At 69.2% G+C, this 18,497-nt stretch overlaps 2 protein-coding genes across 4 annotated transcripts; one reads left to right on the forward strand and one right to left on the reverse strand.

Annotated features, from left to right (window-relative positions):
• The first annotated feature begins 337 nt into the window (after positions 1-337).
• Positions 338-10,746, forward strand: KHK (ketohexokinase). 3 transcript variants are annotated; one of them, XM_074991559.1, is made up of 8 exons: positions 338-492; positions 1,154-1,270; positions 4,502-4,636; positions 5,933-6,005; positions 6,538-6,684; positions 9,706-9,794; positions 10,231-10,388; positions 10,570-10,746. In XM_074991559.1, the coding sequence occupies exons 1-8, from the start codon at positions 401-403 to the stop codon at positions 10,653-10,655; spliced, it is 897 nt and encodes a 298-aa protein (XP_074847660.1). In that variant the 5' UTR covers positions 338-400; the 3' UTR covers positions 10,656-10,746. The 3 variants fall into 3 exon arrangements, with proteins under 3 accessions (XP_074847660.1, XP_074847661.1, XP_074847662.1); XM_074991560.1 differs by lacking the exon at positions 4,502-4,636 and adding an exon at positions 4,720-4,854; XM_074991561.1 differs by lacking the exons at positions 338-492; positions 1,154-1,270 and adding an exon at positions 1,516-1,574.
• Positions 10,747-10,891: 145 nt separating this feature from the next.
• On the reverse strand, positions 10,892-18,377 carry CGREF1 (cell growth regulator with EF-hand domain 1). The gene is made up of 6 exons (XM_074991562.1): positions 17,972-18,377; positions 16,534-16,634; positions 16,175-16,246; positions 13,380-13,450; positions 12,955-13,079; positions 10,892-12,007 (listed from the first exon to the last, which is right to left on the reverse strand). The coding sequence occupies exons 1-6, from the start codon at positions 18,161-18,163 to the stop codon at positions 11,714-11,716; spliced, it is 855 nt and encodes a 284-aa protein (XP_074847663.1). The 5' UTR covers positions 18,164-18,377; the 3' UTR covers positions 10,892-11,713.
• Positions 18,378-18,497: the final 120 nt, after the last annotated feature.

Raw genomic sequence — 18,497 nt, forward strand, 5'->3', positions numbered from 1 at the left:
CGGCAGCTGGGAGCGCGGCGGTCGGTGCCCTGGCAGAGCCCCGGGGCCTGGGCAGCCGCTGGGCTCTGAGTGCGGGGGGCGGGCGCAGGTGCCAGGGAGCAGGGGTGGGTGCAGGTGCCGGGGGGCAGGTGCTAGGGGGCAGGGGCTGGGGGCGGAGGCGGGTGCGGGTGCGGGTGCTAGGGGGCAGGTGCCAAGGAGCAGGGGTGGGTGCAGGTGGCAGGTGCCAGGGGGCAGGCGCTGGGGGGCAGAGGTGGGTGCGGGTGCTAGGGGGCAGGGCTGGGTGCTAGGGGGCAGGTGCCAGGGAGCAGGGGTGGGTGCGTGGGGTGGGTGCAGGTGCCTGGGTGTGGGTGCCAGGGGCAGGGGCAGGTGCCAGGGGGCAGGTACCCAGGCACAGCCTGTCATGGAGGACAAGCGCATCTTGTGTGTGGGCCTGGTTTGCCTGGACATAATCAGCGTGGTGGACGCGTACCCGGTGGAGGACACGGACACCAGGTAGGGGGCTGGGCCCCTGGGGCCTGCAGCGTGGCGGGGAGGCTGGATTCGGGGCACAGAGGGGCTGAGCCCAGCCTAGGGCCGGGGGCTCTACGTGGCTGGCACAGTCGCTGGCTGGGGGCTCCGGGAGCGCTTGCCAGTGCCGGGGGGTGGTGGATGCTGAGCTGGGAGGAGGGGCTGGGAGTTGGGGACCTCCCTGTGGCAGGCAGCCCCACACATCAGCCCCTCCAGGGTCCTGGCTCTTCACTTCCAGAGCCTGCGCTGCCCCTGGGTCTGAGCTAGGCTGAGATGAGGATTCTGGCTTCCAGGCCCCCACAGAGCCTGTGAGCCCCACACCCATCTGGTGTCCAGGGGGCTGGCGACTCCCCAGCTGGCAGGAGCAGGCCCTGGCCAGGGGCTTTGGCCAAAGCTGGACTTCCCCAGAGAGCAGCCCAGGCCTGCCAGCCCCTGGCACATCTGTGCTGTGCCCCCAGTACTGGGCACGCTGCTGCCCGGGGAGCCCAGCTCCCCACTCCTGCACGCGCAGGCCTGGCACCCAGCCGGGGGCAGCTGGGGGGCCTTTGCCAGCTGTGTGCGCCCGACGGGTCTCTCCCGGGCGCAGGGGCGCTGCAGGGCTGGGGCGGGCGCCCGGCCAGGCCCGCCATGGCTGTCTGTTTTGCAGGTGTCTGTCTCAGCGCTGGCAGCGGGGCGGCAATGCCTCCAACTCGTGCACGGTGCTGTCCCTGCTGGGGGCGCCCTGCGCCTTCATGGGTTCGCTGGCTCCCGGGCACGCAGCCGAGTAAGTGAGGAGCCTGGGGCCGGGGTGGGAACGGAGCCGGAGCTGCAGCCGCAGCCACAGCCAGGCCCGGCCTGGCCCTTGAGTCTCCACCCACTGGCAGTGCTGCCGGCAGCCTGGGGGACCCCGCGCCCCTTGGCAGGTGCCCTGCCCCCTCCGTCTCTTCCCCGCAGGCGACAGCCTGGCCGGTGAGGGGCAGGGAGCCGCAGGCCGGACCGGGCCGCCCCTTGCCAGGATGGGGGGACGAGACCCAGGCACTGACCATGGAGCCTGTGGCTGCTGCCTCGGGCAGTGAGGGTGGGGGCAGGTCAGCCTGGGGCTTTCCTTTCCCCTGAACTGTGGGGGTGACACTGGCATTCCCTGTTGCGGGTGCTCCTTGGCTGCAGGGCCCATCCTAGGGGGCAGAGGGTCTGCGGCAGCGGTGGTGCTGATCTCGGGGTGCAGGGGGTGTGCGGCAGCGGTGGTGCTGATCTCGGGGTGCAGGGGGGTCTGCGGCAGCGGTGGTGCTGATCTCGGGGTGCAGGGGGTTTGCGGCAGCGGTGGTGCTGATCTCGGGGTGCAGGGGGTCTGCAGCAGCGGTGGTGCTGATCTCGGGGTGCAGGGGGTTTGCGGCAGCGGTGGTGCTGATCTCGGGGTGCAGGGGGTGTGCGGCAGCGGTGGTGCTGATCTCGGGGTGCAGGGGGGTCTGCGGCAGCGGTGGTGCTGATCTCGGGGTGCAGGGGGTGTGCGGCAGCGGTGGTGCTGATCTCGGGGTGCAGGGAGGTCTGCGGCAGCGGTGGTGCTGATCTCGGGGTGCAGGGGGTTTGCGGCAGTGGTGGTGCTGATCTCGGGGTGCAGGGGGTCTGCGGCAGCGGTGGTGCTGATCTCGGGGTGCAGGGGGTTTGCGGCAGTGGTGGTGCTGATCTCGGGGTGCAGGGGGTGTGCGGCAGCGGTGGTGCTGATCTCGGGGTGCAGGGGGGTCTGCGGCAGCGGTGGTGCTGATCTCGGGGTGCAGGGGGTGTGCGGCAGCGGTGGTGCTGATCTCGGGGTGCAGGGGGGTCTGCGGCAGCGGTGGTGCTGATCTCGGGGTGCAGGGGGTTTGCGGCAGCGGTGGTGCTGATCTCGGGGTGCAGGGGGGTCTGCGGCAGCGGTGGTGTTGATCTCGGGGTGCAGGGGGTGTGCGGCAGCGGTGGTGCTGATCTCGGGGTGCAGGGGGGTCTGCGGCAGCGGTGGTGCTGATCTCGGGGTGCAGGGGGTTTGCGGCAGTGGTGGTGCTGATCTCGGGGTGCAGGGGGTCTGCAGCAGCGGTGGTGCTGATCTCGGGGTGCAGGGGGTTTGCGGCAGTGGTGGTGCTGATCTCGGGGTGCAGGGGGTGTGCGGCAGCGGTGGTGCTGATCTCGGGGTGCAGGGGGGTCTGCGGCAGCGGTGGTGCTGATCTCGGGGTGCAGGGGGTGTGCGGCAGCGGTGGTGCTGATCTCGGGGTGCAGGGAGGTCTGCGGCAGCGGTGGTGCTGATCTCGGGGTGCAGGGGGTGTGCGGCAGCGGTGGTGCTGATCTCGGGGTGCAGGGGGGTCTGCGGCAGCGGTGGTGCTGATCTCGGGGTGCAGGGGGTTTGCGGCAGTGGTGGTGCTGATCTCGGGGTGCAGGGGGTCTGCAGCAGCGGTGGTGCTGATCTCGGGGTGCAGGGGGTGTGCGGCAGCGGTGGTGCTGATCTCGGGGTGCAGGGGGGTCTGCGGCAGCGGTGGTGCTGATCTCGGGGTGCAGGGGGTGTGCGGCAGCGGTGGTGCTGATCTCGGGGTGCAGGGGGGTCTGCGGCAGCGGTGGTGCTGATCTCGGGGTGCAGGGGGTTTGCGGCAGCGGTGGTGCTGATCTCGGGGTGCAGGGGGTCTGCGGCAGCGGTGGTGCTGATCTCGGGGTGCAGGGGGTTTGCGGCAGTGGTGGTGCTGATCTCGGGGTGCAGGGGGTCTGCGGCAGCGGTGGTGCTGATCTCGGGGTGCAGGGGGTTTGCGGCAGTGGTGGTGCTGATCTCGGGGTGCAGGGGGGTCTGTGGCAGCGGTGGTGCTGATCTCGGGGTGCAGGGGGTCTGCGGCAGCTAGCCTGTTGAGCAGCTCTTCCTACTGGGGAGCGATGGCACCCCTGGCCCTGCCCTGGAGACCCCCTGCGGGGACGGCGCTAGAGACCAGCCTTTCAGCCCTGCTCCCAGCCCTTACGTGGCCCTGGGTGGCTGTGGTCTGGGGGCTCCCAGTGCACCAGGGCAGGTGTGATAGGACTGGGTTTCTGGGCACAGCTAGAGAATCATTCCAGGCACCTTTGCTTAAAATCTGGGCCACTCACAGCCCCAGGCTGGGATTTCCTTCTCACTAAGGCAAATGCAACCAGCCACCACAGCCCCACTGGCCAGCCAGAGCCACACACGCAAACCCACAGACTTCCCAGGTGCTACCAGCCCAGACCAGCAACCCCCAAATTCAGGTGAGAGGCTCTTAAGCCTGTTTCACCCAACGCCACACAGATTCTTCTAGTCCCTAAAGGGCCCAGCCCCAGACCCCGGTCAATAGATACCTGGATCTGACCCGACCAACACGCTCACCAATTCTTTAGATCTGAACATCTAAGCTGGCTGTTATGGCAAACTGAGACTGGTGGCTGGTTTGGCCAGCGCTCCCCAGCCATTTCCACGGCAGGTGGAATGGACGTCTGAGCATCTGATTTCAGTTCCTTCGCTCAGCCCAGGCCACTTGCCCAGTGGGCTGCGCTCCACGGACAAGCCCCAAGGCTCTGGGACGTGGAGTCGGCGTCTGAGCACCTGTTTCCACCTCGCTGTGCAGCCCAGTGTCCTGGCTGGGCCGAGCTCACAGCTCCCATGGAGAAGCTCAGCCCCGAAACATGGTCTGACCCAGCTGCAGAGCTGTAACCTGTGACTGCACCTACCCGCGCGGCACAGACACACAAGTAGCACACCCAGACTCAGGGCAACCTCGGCTTCCACACGACACCTCGCACGGCCCCTCTCGCACGGTGTTTGGGGCCAGTGCACACGCTGGGCACAGAAAGTGGCTCCCACGCCCAGTATAAAAATCCAGTCACATGATGGCAGGTTTGGCGGCTGGCGCTTTCTCTGCTGGGGAGTGTTGGGGACCCTGGGGACTGCCTGAGCTGCCAGCCCTGCTCCCCCCGCCTCGTTGCCAGGCACAGCAGGGCGCCAGCTCCCTCACCTCACCGCTGCGCTAACCCTCTCTGCACCCGTCCCCGGCAGCTTCGTCCTGGCCGACCTGCGGCGCTACGCGGTGGAGCTCACCCACGTGGTCCTGCACCCCACGAGCTCCTTCCCCACCTCCATCGTCATCAGCAGCGTGAGCCGGGGCACCCGCACCATCCTGCACACAAACAGGTGCGTAGGGGCTGTGCTGGTGCCCGTGGCGCCTGCGGGGCTCTAACCCGGCTCTCCCCTGTTCTCTCCCCTCCCCTGCCAAGTTTCATCCTGGCGGACTTCCGGCGCCGGGGCGTGGACGTAGCGCATGTGGTGTGGCAGAGCCGGGGGGACACGCCGTGCGCCTGCTGCCTTGTCAACAGCGCCAGTGGCTCACGGACGGTCACGCTCTACGACACGTAAGGCGCAGCCCCCCAGGTGGCCGGCTGCCGTGGGGACCCCGGTGCTGGGCACTGGGCTGCCGAGCCGAGCCGAGCCAAGCCGGCCCCCGTGGCTGCTTGCCCGAGTCACCTGCTGATCTGATCTGGACATACACACCTGTGGGCTGCACCAGAGTTATCCTCGCTGAGCCAGCCGCACCCAGGCGCCCACAGCCGTGATGGGCACGTCCGGGGGCCAGGCTCTCTGCGTGTGTGCTGCCTCCCTGCCGATCGGCTTCCTGTAGCCCCTGGGCTGCCCCTTGCTTGGGCTGGCCGCTGGACCAGGGACCAGGGCTGAGGGGCTTTTTGCTGGCTCTCTCTGCCCGAGGCATGAGGTCCCTGGGAACCGGCCCAGGCCACCCCAGCCACTTCCCTCTATTTCCTAGTGCCTGCCCCACATACACTGCGCTGCGTGGGGAGCCCCAGCCCATTGGGGTGCGATGTCCTTGCACTGACCCTGTGTTCTGAGGAGTGGCCCCCTGCCCCCTGGCAGAGATGGCCCCAGGGCCCTGTTAACCTGCTGAAGGCAGGAGGGTCGAGCTGGGATCCAGGATCCGGCAGCCAGGGGGGCTCTGTCCCTGCAGCTCTCAGGGCCTCGGCCCCTCATCGAAGGGTGTCAGTGGGCACCCCAGTGCCTGGGATGGCCATGACCAAAGTCCAGGCCAGGGGCTCCCCTGCCAGCAGCTGTGGTTAATCATTCAGTCGGTGCCTGATTACTGCAGGCTGGAAGTGAGCCCAACCTGACCAGAGTCCAGCCCTTCACAGCCCCACGGCCTTCGCCTGCCTGCCCTGACACGTGGGGAAGGGCCAGGCCTGCAGCGGGAGCAGGGCACCAGGGGTTCTCTAGGGCGGGCTCCCCACTGCAATGGGGCAAGCCAGAGGCTTGGTGTGGGGCCCCACTGCCTGGAGCTGCCCCTCCCTGCCCAGCTGGGCGCGAGCCCGGATTCCCCAGTGGCTCCATGATGGCAGGGCCCAGCTCCTTCAGCCCTAATGTCTGCTGGGAGAGGCCCCGTGTGCCCCCCTCTGACTCCCTGTCATTCCCCCCGCCGTGGCCTAGCAACCTGCCAGATGTGACGGCCCAGGACTTCGAGCGGGTTGACCTCAGGCGGTACAAGTGGATCCACTGGGAGGTGAGAGCCCGCTCCTGCGGCGAGGACCCCACAGCCGGGGATTGTGCCTCTGGCCGGGCTGCGTCTTCCCAGAAGGGCCTGCTGCTGGCCTGGCACGGGGTGGGTGGCACGTACGCCCATGTGCCCCGCCTGCCAGGCAGGAGCCCTCAGGCTGTGTCGGGAGCTGGGACCCGGCTGGGCTGGGGAGCAGCCGGGGGCCGGAGGGGAGTGGTTCCTGCATCCGCAGCCAGAGATGAAGGCAGGGCCAAGCCCTCGGCCCGTGGCGCCAGGCGGAGGGGCAGCTTGGAGGGGCAGCTTGGAGCTGCAGGGGGGCGGCAGCGGGACCTGGCTTCTCGCTGGCTCCGCGTGGGCAGATGCTGGTGCTGGATCGCCCTGTGCAGACAGTCCTTGCTCTGCCGTCCTGCACAGCACAGACCCTGCAGCACGTCGCTGCCTCGCTCAGCGCCCGAGTGCGCTCAGCCCCAGGCCCGCGGGCGCAGGGCTCAGGCAGACTGCCTAAGCCTGGCCTTGCTGACAGCCCCCCTGCCGCCAGGGCCGGAACGCCGCGGAGCAGGTGAAGATGATCCAGCAGGTGGAGGAGCACAACCGGACCTGCCCAGCCCAGGAGAGGGTCGCCACGTCGGTGGAGGTGGAGAAGCCCCGGCAGGAGCTGTACCAGCTGCTGGGCTATGGAGACGTGGTAGGAATAATGGGGCAGTGGTGTGGGCTGCACGCTTGGGGGCCCTGCGGGGAGTGGGGGAAGCTGACCCGGATGAGACCTGCCGGGGAAGCCTTCCTGCAGGGAGACGGCCTGGCTGGGGAGCTGCACCCCGGGCTGGACGGAGCCCTGCGAGTGGCTGCCGGGCCCAGGCTGCCCAGCTGGTCCGGTCCCAGCCCCTCGGGGAGCGACACGGGGAGGATGGGGTGCAGGGAACGCCATCGGGGTGGCGCTGGCTGGGAGGGCCGGGAGCCTGCGAAGGACCCGGACCTGGGGGCTGTGTGTAAATGAGCCGATGCACTCAGTGGGCTGGGTCACGAGTCTGCATCGCCTTAGTTACACAAAGGCCCAGAGCTGCATCGGCCCAGCACATAGGCGCTGTCCCACGCAGCCCCTGGGTAGCAACGCCCACTGCGGCAGAGCCACCAACCTGCAGCCTTGGGCTGGGGGCTGCACTGGCCTCGGCTGCGTTCATGGCGGGACATCCCCGCGGCAGCCCCAGCTCTCAGGGTGCCTGGCTGCCCAGGAGCACACCCTGCCCGGGGGTGGGGGTTCCAGCCATGGGGGCAGGGAGGGAATTGGGTTCTCCCAGCCTGGGGCCTGGAGCCGGCCCCCTGGGACAAGACGTCATTGCCCAGAATGGGGCCCCTGGGGAGGAGCCAGTGAGCAGCACAGCCAGGCCTGCCCCTTGGGGGCACTGTAGGAGGCCCCGCCCACGGAACAGGCCCCGCCCACACCCAGCTGACAGGGTGTTTCCTTTAAGTGGCGCTCTGGGCAGCTGGCTTGTTCTCCGTGGTCCACGTTGGAGGGGTGGGGGCGTTCTAGGCAGCGAGCTCATTCTCCGTGGTCCGCATTGGAGGGGTGGGGGCGTTCTAGGCAGCAAGCTCGTTCTCCGTGGTCCACATCGGGGGGGGGGGGGGGGGGAACGTTCTAGGCAGCGAGCTCCTTCTCCATGGTCCACGTTGCAGGGGTGGGGGCGTTTTAGGCAGCGAGCTCGTTCTCCGTGGTCTGCGTTAGGGGTGTGAGGGTGTTCTAGGCAGTGAGCTTATTCTCCGTGGTCCACAGCGGGGGGGGGGGGGGGACGACGTTCTAGGCAGCGAGCTCCTTCTCCATGGTCCACGTTGCAGGGGTGGGGGCGTTCTAGGCAGCGAGCTCGTTCTCCGTGGTCCACGTTGCAGGGGTGGGGGCGTTCTAGGCAGCGAGCTCGTTCTCCGTGGTCTGCGTTAGGGGTGTGGGGGTGTTCTAGGCAGCGAGCTTATTCTCCGTGGTCCACAGCGGGGGGGGGGGGACGACGTTCTAGGCAGCGAGCTCCTTCTCCGTGGTCCACGTTGGAGGGGTGGGGGCGTTCTAGGCAGCAGGCTCGTTCTCCATGGTCTGCGTTGGGGGTGTGGGGGCGTTCTAGGCAGCGAGCTCGTTCTCCATGGTCCCTGTCAGGGGGGGCATTCTAGGCAGCGAGCTCGTTCTCCGTGGTCCCCGTCGGAGGGGGGGGCGTTCTAGGCAGCGAGCTCGTTCTCCATGGTCTGCGTTGGGGGTGTGGGGGCGTTCTAGGCAGCGAGCTCGTTCTCTGTGGTCCCCGTTGGATGGGGGGCATTCTAGGCAGTGAGCTCGTTCTCCATGGTCCATGCCGGGGGGGGGGGGGGGGGCGTTCTAGGCAGTGAGCTCATTCTCTGTGGTCCCCATTGGATGGGGGGCGTTCTAGGCAGCGAGCTCAATCTCTATAGCATGCGCAGTAGGTGAGGGGCTGCCAAGGCCATCTTCCTCTAGGAACTTGTAATATTACCGGGGGCTCTGGGCCCGACCAAGGGAACCAATCCAGTGCAGATTGCTTAAACCCAGGCCACTTACAGCCCAGGCTGGGATTTCCTCTCGGTGAGCAAATGCAACCAGCCACCACAGCACCTCTGCCAGCCCCACTGGCCAGCCAGAGCCACACACGCAAACCCCCAGGTTTCCCAGCTGCTCCTCACGCCCAAACCCGCAACCCTCCGACTCAGGGGAGAGGTCACTAAAACCTCTTTCACCAACTCCACACGGCTTCTTCCTGGCCCCAAAGGGTCCAGCCGCAGTCCCAGGTCAGTGTACACTTGGCTCTTACCCAAAGCAGCCCGCTGGGCCGGGCCTGAGAACCCAAGAGCTGAAGGTTTATTAACAAAGGAAGAGAGAACCAGGGCAGAGAGAAGAATGGCTGAGGTGATATTTACATACAGCGGAGGCAGCTCTTCTTGCGGATTTCTGAGTCTCTGAACATGGCCTCGGAGGGATGGGCTCTGTCCGCACAGGCTCGGTTCTTGAGGCTGGAGAACAAAGCTGGGCACTGCCAGGGCCATCTTCTACCTTGCCACGTGGAGGGGAAATCGCATCCTTCTCCTTTCTTCTGAGCAGGCGGCTGCTGGGGCGTTGCTGTTGGTCATTGGTTACACCAGCGCACCCCAGTCCATTCGCGTTGGGTGTGGAATGGACATCTGGGCGTTTGATCTCAGTCCCAGGGGGAGCCCACATCTGTAACTTCCTGCTCACACCCGGCACAGACAGACTGGGGCACGCCCAGCTTTCGTTAGACACTCCCTTGGCCCCCGGGGTGACAGAAATGGCTCCCGCATCCAATTTAAAAATCCAGTCACGTCCCAGAGTGGTGGCAGGTGGGTTCCCAGCAAGGAGCCCGGGGGACCGCTCAGCTGGCCAACCAGACAGCGGCTCTGGTAGTGCTCAGGGAGCCTGGGGTTTATTGGCGCTGGTGGACGGGTGGGGGGGAGGCTGGCATTGCCCCTTGGCAGGGGCTGTGGAGGGGCTGGTTGTCAGAGGGGCAGTGGGGGCTTCTGGTGGTGGAGGGGGAGGCTGGCAGCAGAGGTGTTGGTTGGTGCTGGCGGGGGGAGGCTGGCTGTGGAGGGATGGGGGGGAGGCTGGCAGCAGAGGGACAGGAAGGCGGCTGGCAGCAGGGGACCCGGGGGGGGCGGCTGGCACTGTCCATGGTGCTGGCTGCCAGGCCCTGCTCGCCCCCGGCAGGTGTTCGTCAGTAAGGACGTGGCGAAGGACTCTGGATTCCAGTCGGCTCCGGCGGCCGTGCAGGGGCTTCGTCCTCGCGTGCGTCCAGGGTAGGCCGGGCCCGGCGGAACGGGCGCTGCGGCCGGGAGGAGGGGGCCGGGCGCTGGGGCCGGGAGGGAGGAGGAGGAGGAGGAGGGACCCGGGGCGGGCGCTGGGGCCGGGAGGGAGGAGGAGGAGGAGGAGGAGGGACCCGGGGCGGGCGCTGGGGCTGGGAGGAGGAGGAGGAGGAGGGACCCGGGGCGGGCGCTGGGGCCGGGAGGGAGGAGGAGGGACCCGGGGCGGGCGCTGGGGCTGGGAGGGAGGAGGAGGAGGAGGGACCCGGGGCGGGCGCTGGGGCCGGGAGGGAGGAGGAGGAGGAGGGACCCGGGGCGGGCGCTGGGGCTGGGAGGAGGAGGAGGAGGGGCGCGCAGGTGGGTGGCTCCCAGGGGCGCTGCTGGCCCCGGGCCAGGGCTGGGGCGCCGGGGTCAGGCTCTGGCGGTCCCCCAGGGCCACCGTGATCTGCGCCTGGGCCGAGGACGGGGCCGCCGCGCTGGGCCCGGACGGGACGCTCGTCCGCTCGCCCGCGTTCCCCCCCGCCCGCGTCGTGGACACGCTGGGAGCCGGGGACACCTTCAACGCCGCCGTCATCCTGGCCCTATCGCGAGGTGGGTCTGGGCCGGGCGCGGGGCAGCGCTCGGGGGGCAGGGGCGGGAGGGGAGGGGGCGGCGCTCGGGCGGGAGGGGGAGGGGCGGGGTGGGGGCCAGGGGTGGGCGCCGCTCGGGCGGAAGGGGCGGGGGCCGGGGTGGGCGCCGCTCGGGCTGACGCGGGGTCGCTGTCCCGGGACAGGGCGGAGCCTGCAGGAGGCGCTGACCTTCGGCTGCCGGGTGGCTGGCAGGAAGTGCGGCGTGCAGGGCTACGAGGGCATCGTGTGAGCGGGGCCGGGGTTCCTGGCACCAGGGCGCAGCTGGCACCGGCTCATGGCCCTTCTCCCGCCCCGGCCAATAAACTCAGAGACCAGCTGTGGGCTCGGCTCCTTCCAGCACCGCGGTGCGCGTCTTCCCGGGGGCAGCGCGGGCGCGCACCGTGTCCAGCACTCCTGCTGAGCTGGGCGCGCACCCCGGGGTGAGACACACGCCCCCCCCCCCAGAGCTGGGCGCACGCGCAGGGGTGACAACCCCCCCCCCAGAGCTGGGCGCACGCGCAGGGGTGACAACCCCCCCCCCAGAGCTGGGCGCACACCCCAGGGTGACCCCCCCCAGAGCTGGGCGCACGCGCAGGGGTGACAACCCCCCCCCCCCAGAGCTGGGCGCACACAGGCGCAGGGAGAGCTCCCTCCTACAGCTGCCAGGCATGAGGGACAGGGGCGGGTGGGATGGACACAGGTGGGAGCTGCCAGCAGGGGAGGGGTGGGTGGGTACTGCCGGGCGGGGGGGCAGGCACGGGTGGTATGGATGCAGGTGGGCACTGCCAGGTGGGAGGGGGCAGACACAGGCAGGATTGGCACAGGTGGGTTCTGCTGGGCATGGGGGGCAGGCACAGGTGGGCAGTGGGTGGGATGTGCACAGGTGGGAGGGGGCAGGCGGGGACAGGAGACAACCCCCAGGGAAGGGTCACTGCTCGGGCCACACATCTGCTGCCCACTCAGGCAGGTACGGGAGCGACTGCGACACCCCCCTCCACCCCCAGCTGCTGGGGGTCGCAGCCGGCCAGGAGCCAGCAGCCCTGGGCCACCAGCTGTGTTTTCCCCTTGCAGAGTGTAAGTTATGGGCCCCCCGGGGTGCAGGTCAGGGCTGCTGGGAATGGCTTTGGTGCTGTGCCCCTCATTAGGGATCAGGCCCCCTGAGCTGTACGGGGGGAGACGTGGGACCCTGCCAGTGCCCAGCCGCCCCAGGCTCGAGCCCCCCACCTTGCCCCACCAATCACAGCCAGCTCCACAGTGGGGGTCCCTGCCCTGTGCCAGCCCCAGCAGTGACCCCCAGCAGCCCCCCTCTCAGCCCCCCGCCTGGGTCCCTGGGGCTTCCCCAGCAGCATCGTGTGGGCCCGGGGAGCGCGGTGAGGGGCCGGTCGCCTCCCCCTGCTCTGAGAAGGGCCCGGCTGCCTCTGGGGCCTGTGTACCAGGCTCGGCGGCCGCTGGCTGCTGCAGCTCCAGTGGTGCCCCCTGGGCTGTTTTCTCTCCGCCTGCGCTGGGCACCTGGGCCAGGAGCAGCAGCAGCTCCGCAGGCTTCAGCAACCCATCCTTGTCCAGGTCCTGCGCCTCCAGGATCCCGTCCACCGCCACAATCACCTGCAGGGGCCAGGCCGGGCCGGAGAGAGAGAGAGAGATGGCATGCTGCAGCACAGGGCTGGGCTGGGGCTGGGGGCAGGCAATGGGGCAGGGCCTGTCCACTCTGTGGGCGCCGGCTCCCCCCAGCCCAGGGCAGGGCAGGAGTGCTTGGCTCAGGGGGCAGGAATGGGGCAGGGCCTGTCCCCCCGGGGGCGCCGGCTCCCCCCAGCCCAGGGCAGGAGGGACTGGCTCAGGGGGCAGGGAATGGGGCAGGGCCTGTCCCCCCGGGGGCACCGGCTCCCCCCAGCCCAGGGCAGGAGGGACTGGCTCAGGGGGCAGGGAATGGGGCAGGGCCTGTCCCCCCGGGGGCACCGGCTCCCCGCAGCCCAGGGCAGGAGTGGCTGGCTCAGGGGGCAGGGAATGGGGCAGGGCCTGTCCCCCCCGGGGGCGCCAGCTCCCCGCAGCCCAGGGCAGGAGTGGCTGGCTCAGGGGGCAGGGAATGGGGCAGGGCCTGTCCCCCCCGGGGGCACCGGCTCCCCACAGCCCAGGGCAGGAGTGGCTGGCTCGGGGCAGGGAATGGGGCAGGGCCTGTCCCCCCGGGGGCGCCGGCTCCCCGCAGCCCAGGGCAGGAGTGCTTGGCTCAGGGGGCAGGGAATGGGGCAGGGCCTGTCCCCCCGGGGGCACTGGCTCCCCACAGCCCAGGGCAGGAGGGACTGGCTCAGGGGGCAGGGAATGGGGCAGGGCCTGCTCCCCCCAGCCCAGGGCAGGAGGGACTGGCTCAGGGGGCAGGGAATGGGGCAGGGCCTGTCCCCCCGGGGACGCCGGCTCCCCGCAGCCCAGGGCAGGAGTGGCTGGCTCTGGGATCAGCCTTCTCCCCAGAGGGCCCGGCGCTGCTGTCCATGCTGTGGGGTGGAGGGAGGCTCGGGGAACTGCCCTCCCCCATGGCAGGGGCTGTGAGCGGCACCTACAGCCTCTGGAGATGGCCTCCCCTGGGCCTGCTGGGACCCCAGCTCCATCAGCAGCTGCATGAACTCCAGCCCGTCCAGCTGGCCGCTCCGGTCGTGGTCATGCAGCGCACACAGGTACAGCAGCACTGCGGGGGGCGGGGGGGGGGCTGAGTGGCAGCTCCAGAGCTGGGCACCACCCCCCCTCAGCCCCCTCCCTGCAGGGCAGCCAACCGGAACCACCCCACACCCCCTCCCTGCAGGACACGCCCCGGGCGCCCCACCATGACCCTCTCGCTGCAGAACAGTGAACAGGAACCTCCCGAGCACCACCTGGGCCCCTCCCTGCAGGGCAGGCACTGGGCGCCCCCCCGCCCGCAGCATACACACGGCTACTGAGGGTCCCCGGTGCCCAGCCCCCAGTGGCACGGGGCTGCCGTGAGCCTTACCCTGCTCCCAGGTCATGCGGGCGGGGTCCTGTGCCACATGCCCGACGCGCCGCAGGTAGCTCTGCAGCAGCCTGGAACAGAGTCAGCGTCAGGCTGGGGCGAGGCCAGCCGAGGCGGCGGGGGGGCGGGGAGGGTGCAAAGGCCACAGCTGACACACAGCTGCTCCCCAGGGCGGAGGCCCGAGCTGGCTGCAGAGTTAGAGGGGCTCTCAGCGCTGGGGGCCGGGCAGAGGGATTCAGTGCTGGGAGAGGTGGTTCTGGGCTCCAGCAGCGCTGCTCCCACAGGCGAGAGCTGGCGGGGTCCCTGGGGCGTGTGTGGAGACCAGCTGCTCCCCCTGCAGTGGCAGCACCGTGGGAACCAGCTGGCCCATAAGCAGAGCCCAGCATGGCCCCGGAGCTTTGCTTCGCCGCTGAGGCAGCTGCAGGTCCCGCCAGGGCTGTAGCTGAGCAGCACTCGCGTGATAAGACCAAATCGCCCAGTCCCTGGCACAGCCACCACCCATCGTGTGCAGCTGTGGGCACCTCGCCTCGAACCAGTCAAATACCGAACTGGGCACCAGAAGCGGGAGGGTCTGGGGCAGGCGAGCCCAGTCGGGGAGGGGGCTGGCCCAGGGGTATGAAACCAGGGGCGGAGGTGGTGCCGTTACCAGAGTTTTACAAACTTTCTGTGACCCTGTATGAAGTTTGCCCCAGCTCTCGCGCCAGCTGGGCCACGGGAGGCCGTTTGTGGTGCTTGCCTGTCTGTGCCGCGTGTGAGGATACAGATGTTGGCTGTGTCGGCATTGAAGGTCTCTAGAGCTAAGAGGGACACTGGGGGGGTGGGATCGCCTCCCTGCCAGGCACCTGGGCTCAACAAGGGAGCCCACACCGGATTCCAAAGGCACACCTTGTGAAACGGGAGCACGTTGCACTGCCCGACCCAGCAGGCAGGGGACCTCAGTGGGCGATCCGCCATTCCCACGTGCCGAGGAGAGGGACCATACTGCTGCCACAGCGACGTCCTTGGCCGTGGCCATCGCTGTCTTTCAGCCCCCAGGAACTAAGCCTGTGTGGACTAGGGGGCCTGTTCCCCAGAGGATGGACTTTCAGAGGCTCTGGAGAACAGCAGCTTTTACCAACAGCTGTAATGGATGTACCTAATCTAACCCCCTTCACAAATTCTCTCTCACCCTGTTCGTTCTTTATCAATAAATCTTCCATTTTACACTCTGAAGCATTGGCCCAGCGTGCTGCTTTGGGACAGGCTAAGGACAGACTGACCAGGACTGCAGCGGGTCCCGCTGGGGCCCAGAGGGATGCGTGTGGATTTGGTGAAATCGGTTCTCATAGCCTGTCCCCTGAGTCGGAGGGTTGCGGGTTTGGGCATTAGGAGCAGCTGGAGAAGCTGGGGGTGGGTTTGTGGAACCTCTGGCTGGCAGCGGGGCTGGCCGAGGTGCTGTGGTGCCTGGCTCGGCTCGCCTGACTGAGACAGAAACCCCAGCCGGGCTGTGAGCGACCCGGGTTTAAGCGTCTGAAGTTGGTCTGAAGAAGTGGGTCTGTCCCACAGAAGCTCATCACCGAATGAATTATTTTGTGCCTTGCAATGCTCCAGGACTGCTGGTTGCTTTCTGGGTTAAGCAGTTTGCCCAGGACTGGTTCTCTCGGCTGGGTCCAGAGCCCCCAGGAGCAAGTAGAGGCGACAACCCTGGGTGCTCCCCACCACAGGGGGCACAGGGTCAGGCAGCTGGTGTAAAACAAAGGGGGTTTCCTCGCAGGACAGGCAGTTGCCCCGGGGCCGACGAGCGCAGGGCTGGGAAAGTGGCGGGGTATGTTCCTGGAGGGTCACCCCATGGATGGCTGCTGCTCATGGCCAGGGCTGGCGTCCCAGCCTCTTTGCCAGAGGCCGGGAGCAGCTAGTGGACCACGCTGTGAGCCCCTGCTCTGCTCACTCCCACTGGGGCGCTTGTGGTACATGGGGCGCCGGGCGCTGCTGTGACCCAGCCCAGCTGGCCACGGTCACAGTCTCTGCTCCCGTGTCCGTTGCTGGGGGTCACACCCAGAAGCTGGGACCGGACGGCAGGGGCTGGGGATACCTGTCCAAGTGCCTGGTGGTGGTCACTGCCAGGGAAGTGCCAGGGCCAGTGGGGTCTGGCACTACCCCACCGCATGGCTGGGCTCCATTTTCTCCATATCCCAACGGCCCTCCCCACACAGGGCCCTTGGGCACCCTGGGCCCGCCCCGCCGCTGAGCCCTGCCCCACATGGGTGCCCTGGGCCCCTCTCCACATGGGCACCCTGGGCCCTCCCCCCCGCCGAGCCCTGCCCCACACGGGCGCCCTGGGCCCTCCCCCCCACCGAGCCCTGCCCCACACGGGCGCCCTGGGCCCTCCCCCCCGCCGAGCCCTGCCCCACACGGGTGCCCTGGGCCCCTCTCCACGTGGGCACCCTGGGCCCTCCCCCCCGCTGAGCCCTGCCCCACACGGGCGCCCTGGGCCCCTCTCCATGTGGGCACCCTGGGCCCTCCCCCCCCGCCGAGCCCTGCCCCACACGGGTGCCCTGGGCCCTCCCCCCCGCCGAGCCCTGCCCCACATGGGCGCCCTGGGCCCCTCTCCACATGGGCACCCTGGGCCCTTCCCTCCACCAAGCCCTGTCCCCCATGGGGCCCTGGGACTGTCCCCCACCCCCAGCCACACTCCCTGAGCCACTGCACGGCCGCAAACAGCCCACACCCACTGTGCTCTGCAGGGCCAGGTGGCTCCCGTCAGTGCCCCCGAGCCCCTCCCCCAGCTCTGCCTCGTCCTGGGGGGCCAGACTTACCGCAGCTGCTCCGGCTTGGGATGCAGAAGGTTGGGAACAGGCTCCACCTGCCCCAAAGCAGGGCCCTCCGGCCTGGGGGCAGCAAAGGGGAGGGGAGGCCTAGGGTCACAGCCCCCAGCACAGGGACCCCAGTACCTAGAGCTAGCAAGGGGGCAATATGGAGAACAGGGGCCCCATAGCCCCTCCCAGCCAGGGCTCTGTCCCCCCGCCCCCCGAGGGCCCCGGGCCGCCCCCCCCCCCAAAAGAACCCTGCTCTGCTGTGCATTCCAGCCCCACCTCCCAAAGCCCCACTCCAGCCCTGCCCCATCCCCGCCAAGGCTCCTGCCCTGCCCCCCCCCGGCACACCTACTGTCCCTTACCTGCTGATGCCATCCTTGGGTGCAGCCCAGCTGGGGCCCGCCGCCAGCAGCAGAGCCAGCAGCAATGGGCTCCTCAGGGTGAGCGTGCCGCTGGGGGCAGCCTGGGGGGCACAAGCGCCAGCGTCACCCCAGGGCAGCTGGTGGCCAGTTCCCCGTGGAGGCAGCGGGCAGGGGCTGTGTCCTGGGCGCCAGGCCATGCTGTGCTAGCTGCGGGCAGGCCCAGGCTGCTCCTCGGGACCCAGCCCGCCGGGCAGAGCCCAGGTAGCACCACAGGACGGAGCAGTCGGGCCTTGTCTGACCCGACCCCAGCGCTGCAGCCAGCACCTCTGGCCTGACGCTCACAGGGGCTCTGGTGGGGCCGGTCCCAGCCCAGTGCACAGAGCCAGGGGCTGGAGACACCCACTGGAGGCTGCTGCTGGCCCGTGCAAGGCCCTTCGCTCTCCCGCTGCTCCACTTTTACCTCCAAGACAAAGTGCCTATGGGAGTCCCTCTGGCACCGCTCGACCCTGTGCGTGCACCTGGCTCCAAGCTGCCACAGCCGTGTCAGGACCCCCAGCCTGGCACGGGGGTACCCAGCATGCCTTGGGCTTCCCCTGCCACTGGCTGGACCGACCCCCTCGCCCCACTCAGGGACGGGCATTACACGCAAGCGCCTCTAGCAGGGCGGGCAGCCCAGGGCTCCCGCTCTACCACGACAGGGCAAAACATCCCCGGGAGCACAGAAGCCAGCAGGAGGTGTGGGCTGGGCACACCCTGGAACAGCCCTGGCTGCCTGCCACCAGGCACAGCCCTGCTCCGCGGCCACAGCTGTCTGCCAGCCAGCACCCACCAGGCACAGCGCCCAGGCCACAGGGACCCACCCTACACAGTCCTGCCCACAGCCAGCCAGCCCCCCGCCACCAAAGCCCTGACAGGCGCACACAAGCCCCTGGCACACTGGCTCCCCGTTGCCCTGGATGCCCAGACAGCAATACAATAACCACACACCGGGGCAGACCATGTCCACGCAGTGTCGCGCTAAAACACCCCTCGGGCATAGAGCACCCAGCTGCCACTGCTGCATCTGCTGCACCCACCCTCCAGTGCAGCATCCGCTGCACCCAAACCCACTGCACCCAGCCTCCAGTGCAGCATCCACCCTCCAGTGCAGCATCCACTACACCCACACCCGCTGCACCCAGCCTCCAGTGCAGCATCCACCCTCCAGTGCAGCATCCACTACACCCAGCCTCCAGTGCAGCATCCACCGTACCCAGCCGCCACCGCTGTTGCATCCACTGCACCCACACCCACTGCACCCAGCCTCCAGTGCAGCATGCACTGCACCCACACCCACTGCACCCAGCCTCCACTGCTACTTCCACTGCTGCCTTCGCTGCACCCAGCCCCTCCATTGCTGCAGCCACTGCACCCGCAACCGCTGCACGGACACACACACCTGCATCTCGCCGGCTCCGCAGCGTCTCCCCGCCCGGCGCAGCTGCTCCGCCCCGAGTCCCGCTCGGCAACGTCCCTGGGAGGCGAGTCCACGTGGCTGGGACACGTCCCCGCCGGCCCCACCCGCTCCCCGCGGCGCTGCAGCCCGGCGCCCAGGGCCAGTGTCCCCGCCGGCCGGAGCCAGGGGAGCCATCCCGAGCGTGTCCTCAGCGCCGGCCCGCAGAGCCCGTCCCGCCCCGCCCCCGACCAGCGCGGGGGGCGCCCGGGGCCAGGCGCTCCCGATGGGGGGCGGGGGGTAGGCGGCGTTCCGGTACGCGGGGCGCTCGCCCAAAGGGGTCCCGGGGGCGCTGAGAGCTGCCACACCCCCGCGGGGCGCACCCCGGGCTGGGGCCTCCCTGCCCAGGACTCCTGGGTCCAGCGCACTGGCAAGTCACCAGCTGGCGGCGCCGCCCCCCCGAGCAGGGCTGCCCCGGCTCCGCCGCCGCCGCTGCTGCTGCTGCCCGGCGCCTACGGGGTTAACCGCGGCC

Source organism: Carettochelys insculpta, chromosome 3, assembly GCF_033958435.1.
Source record: "Carettochelys insculpta isolate YL-2023 chromosome 3, ASM3395843v1, whole genome shotgun sequence".
Lineage (NCBI taxonomy): Eukaryota > Metazoa > Chordata > Testudines > Carettochelyidae > Carettochelys > Carettochelys insculpta.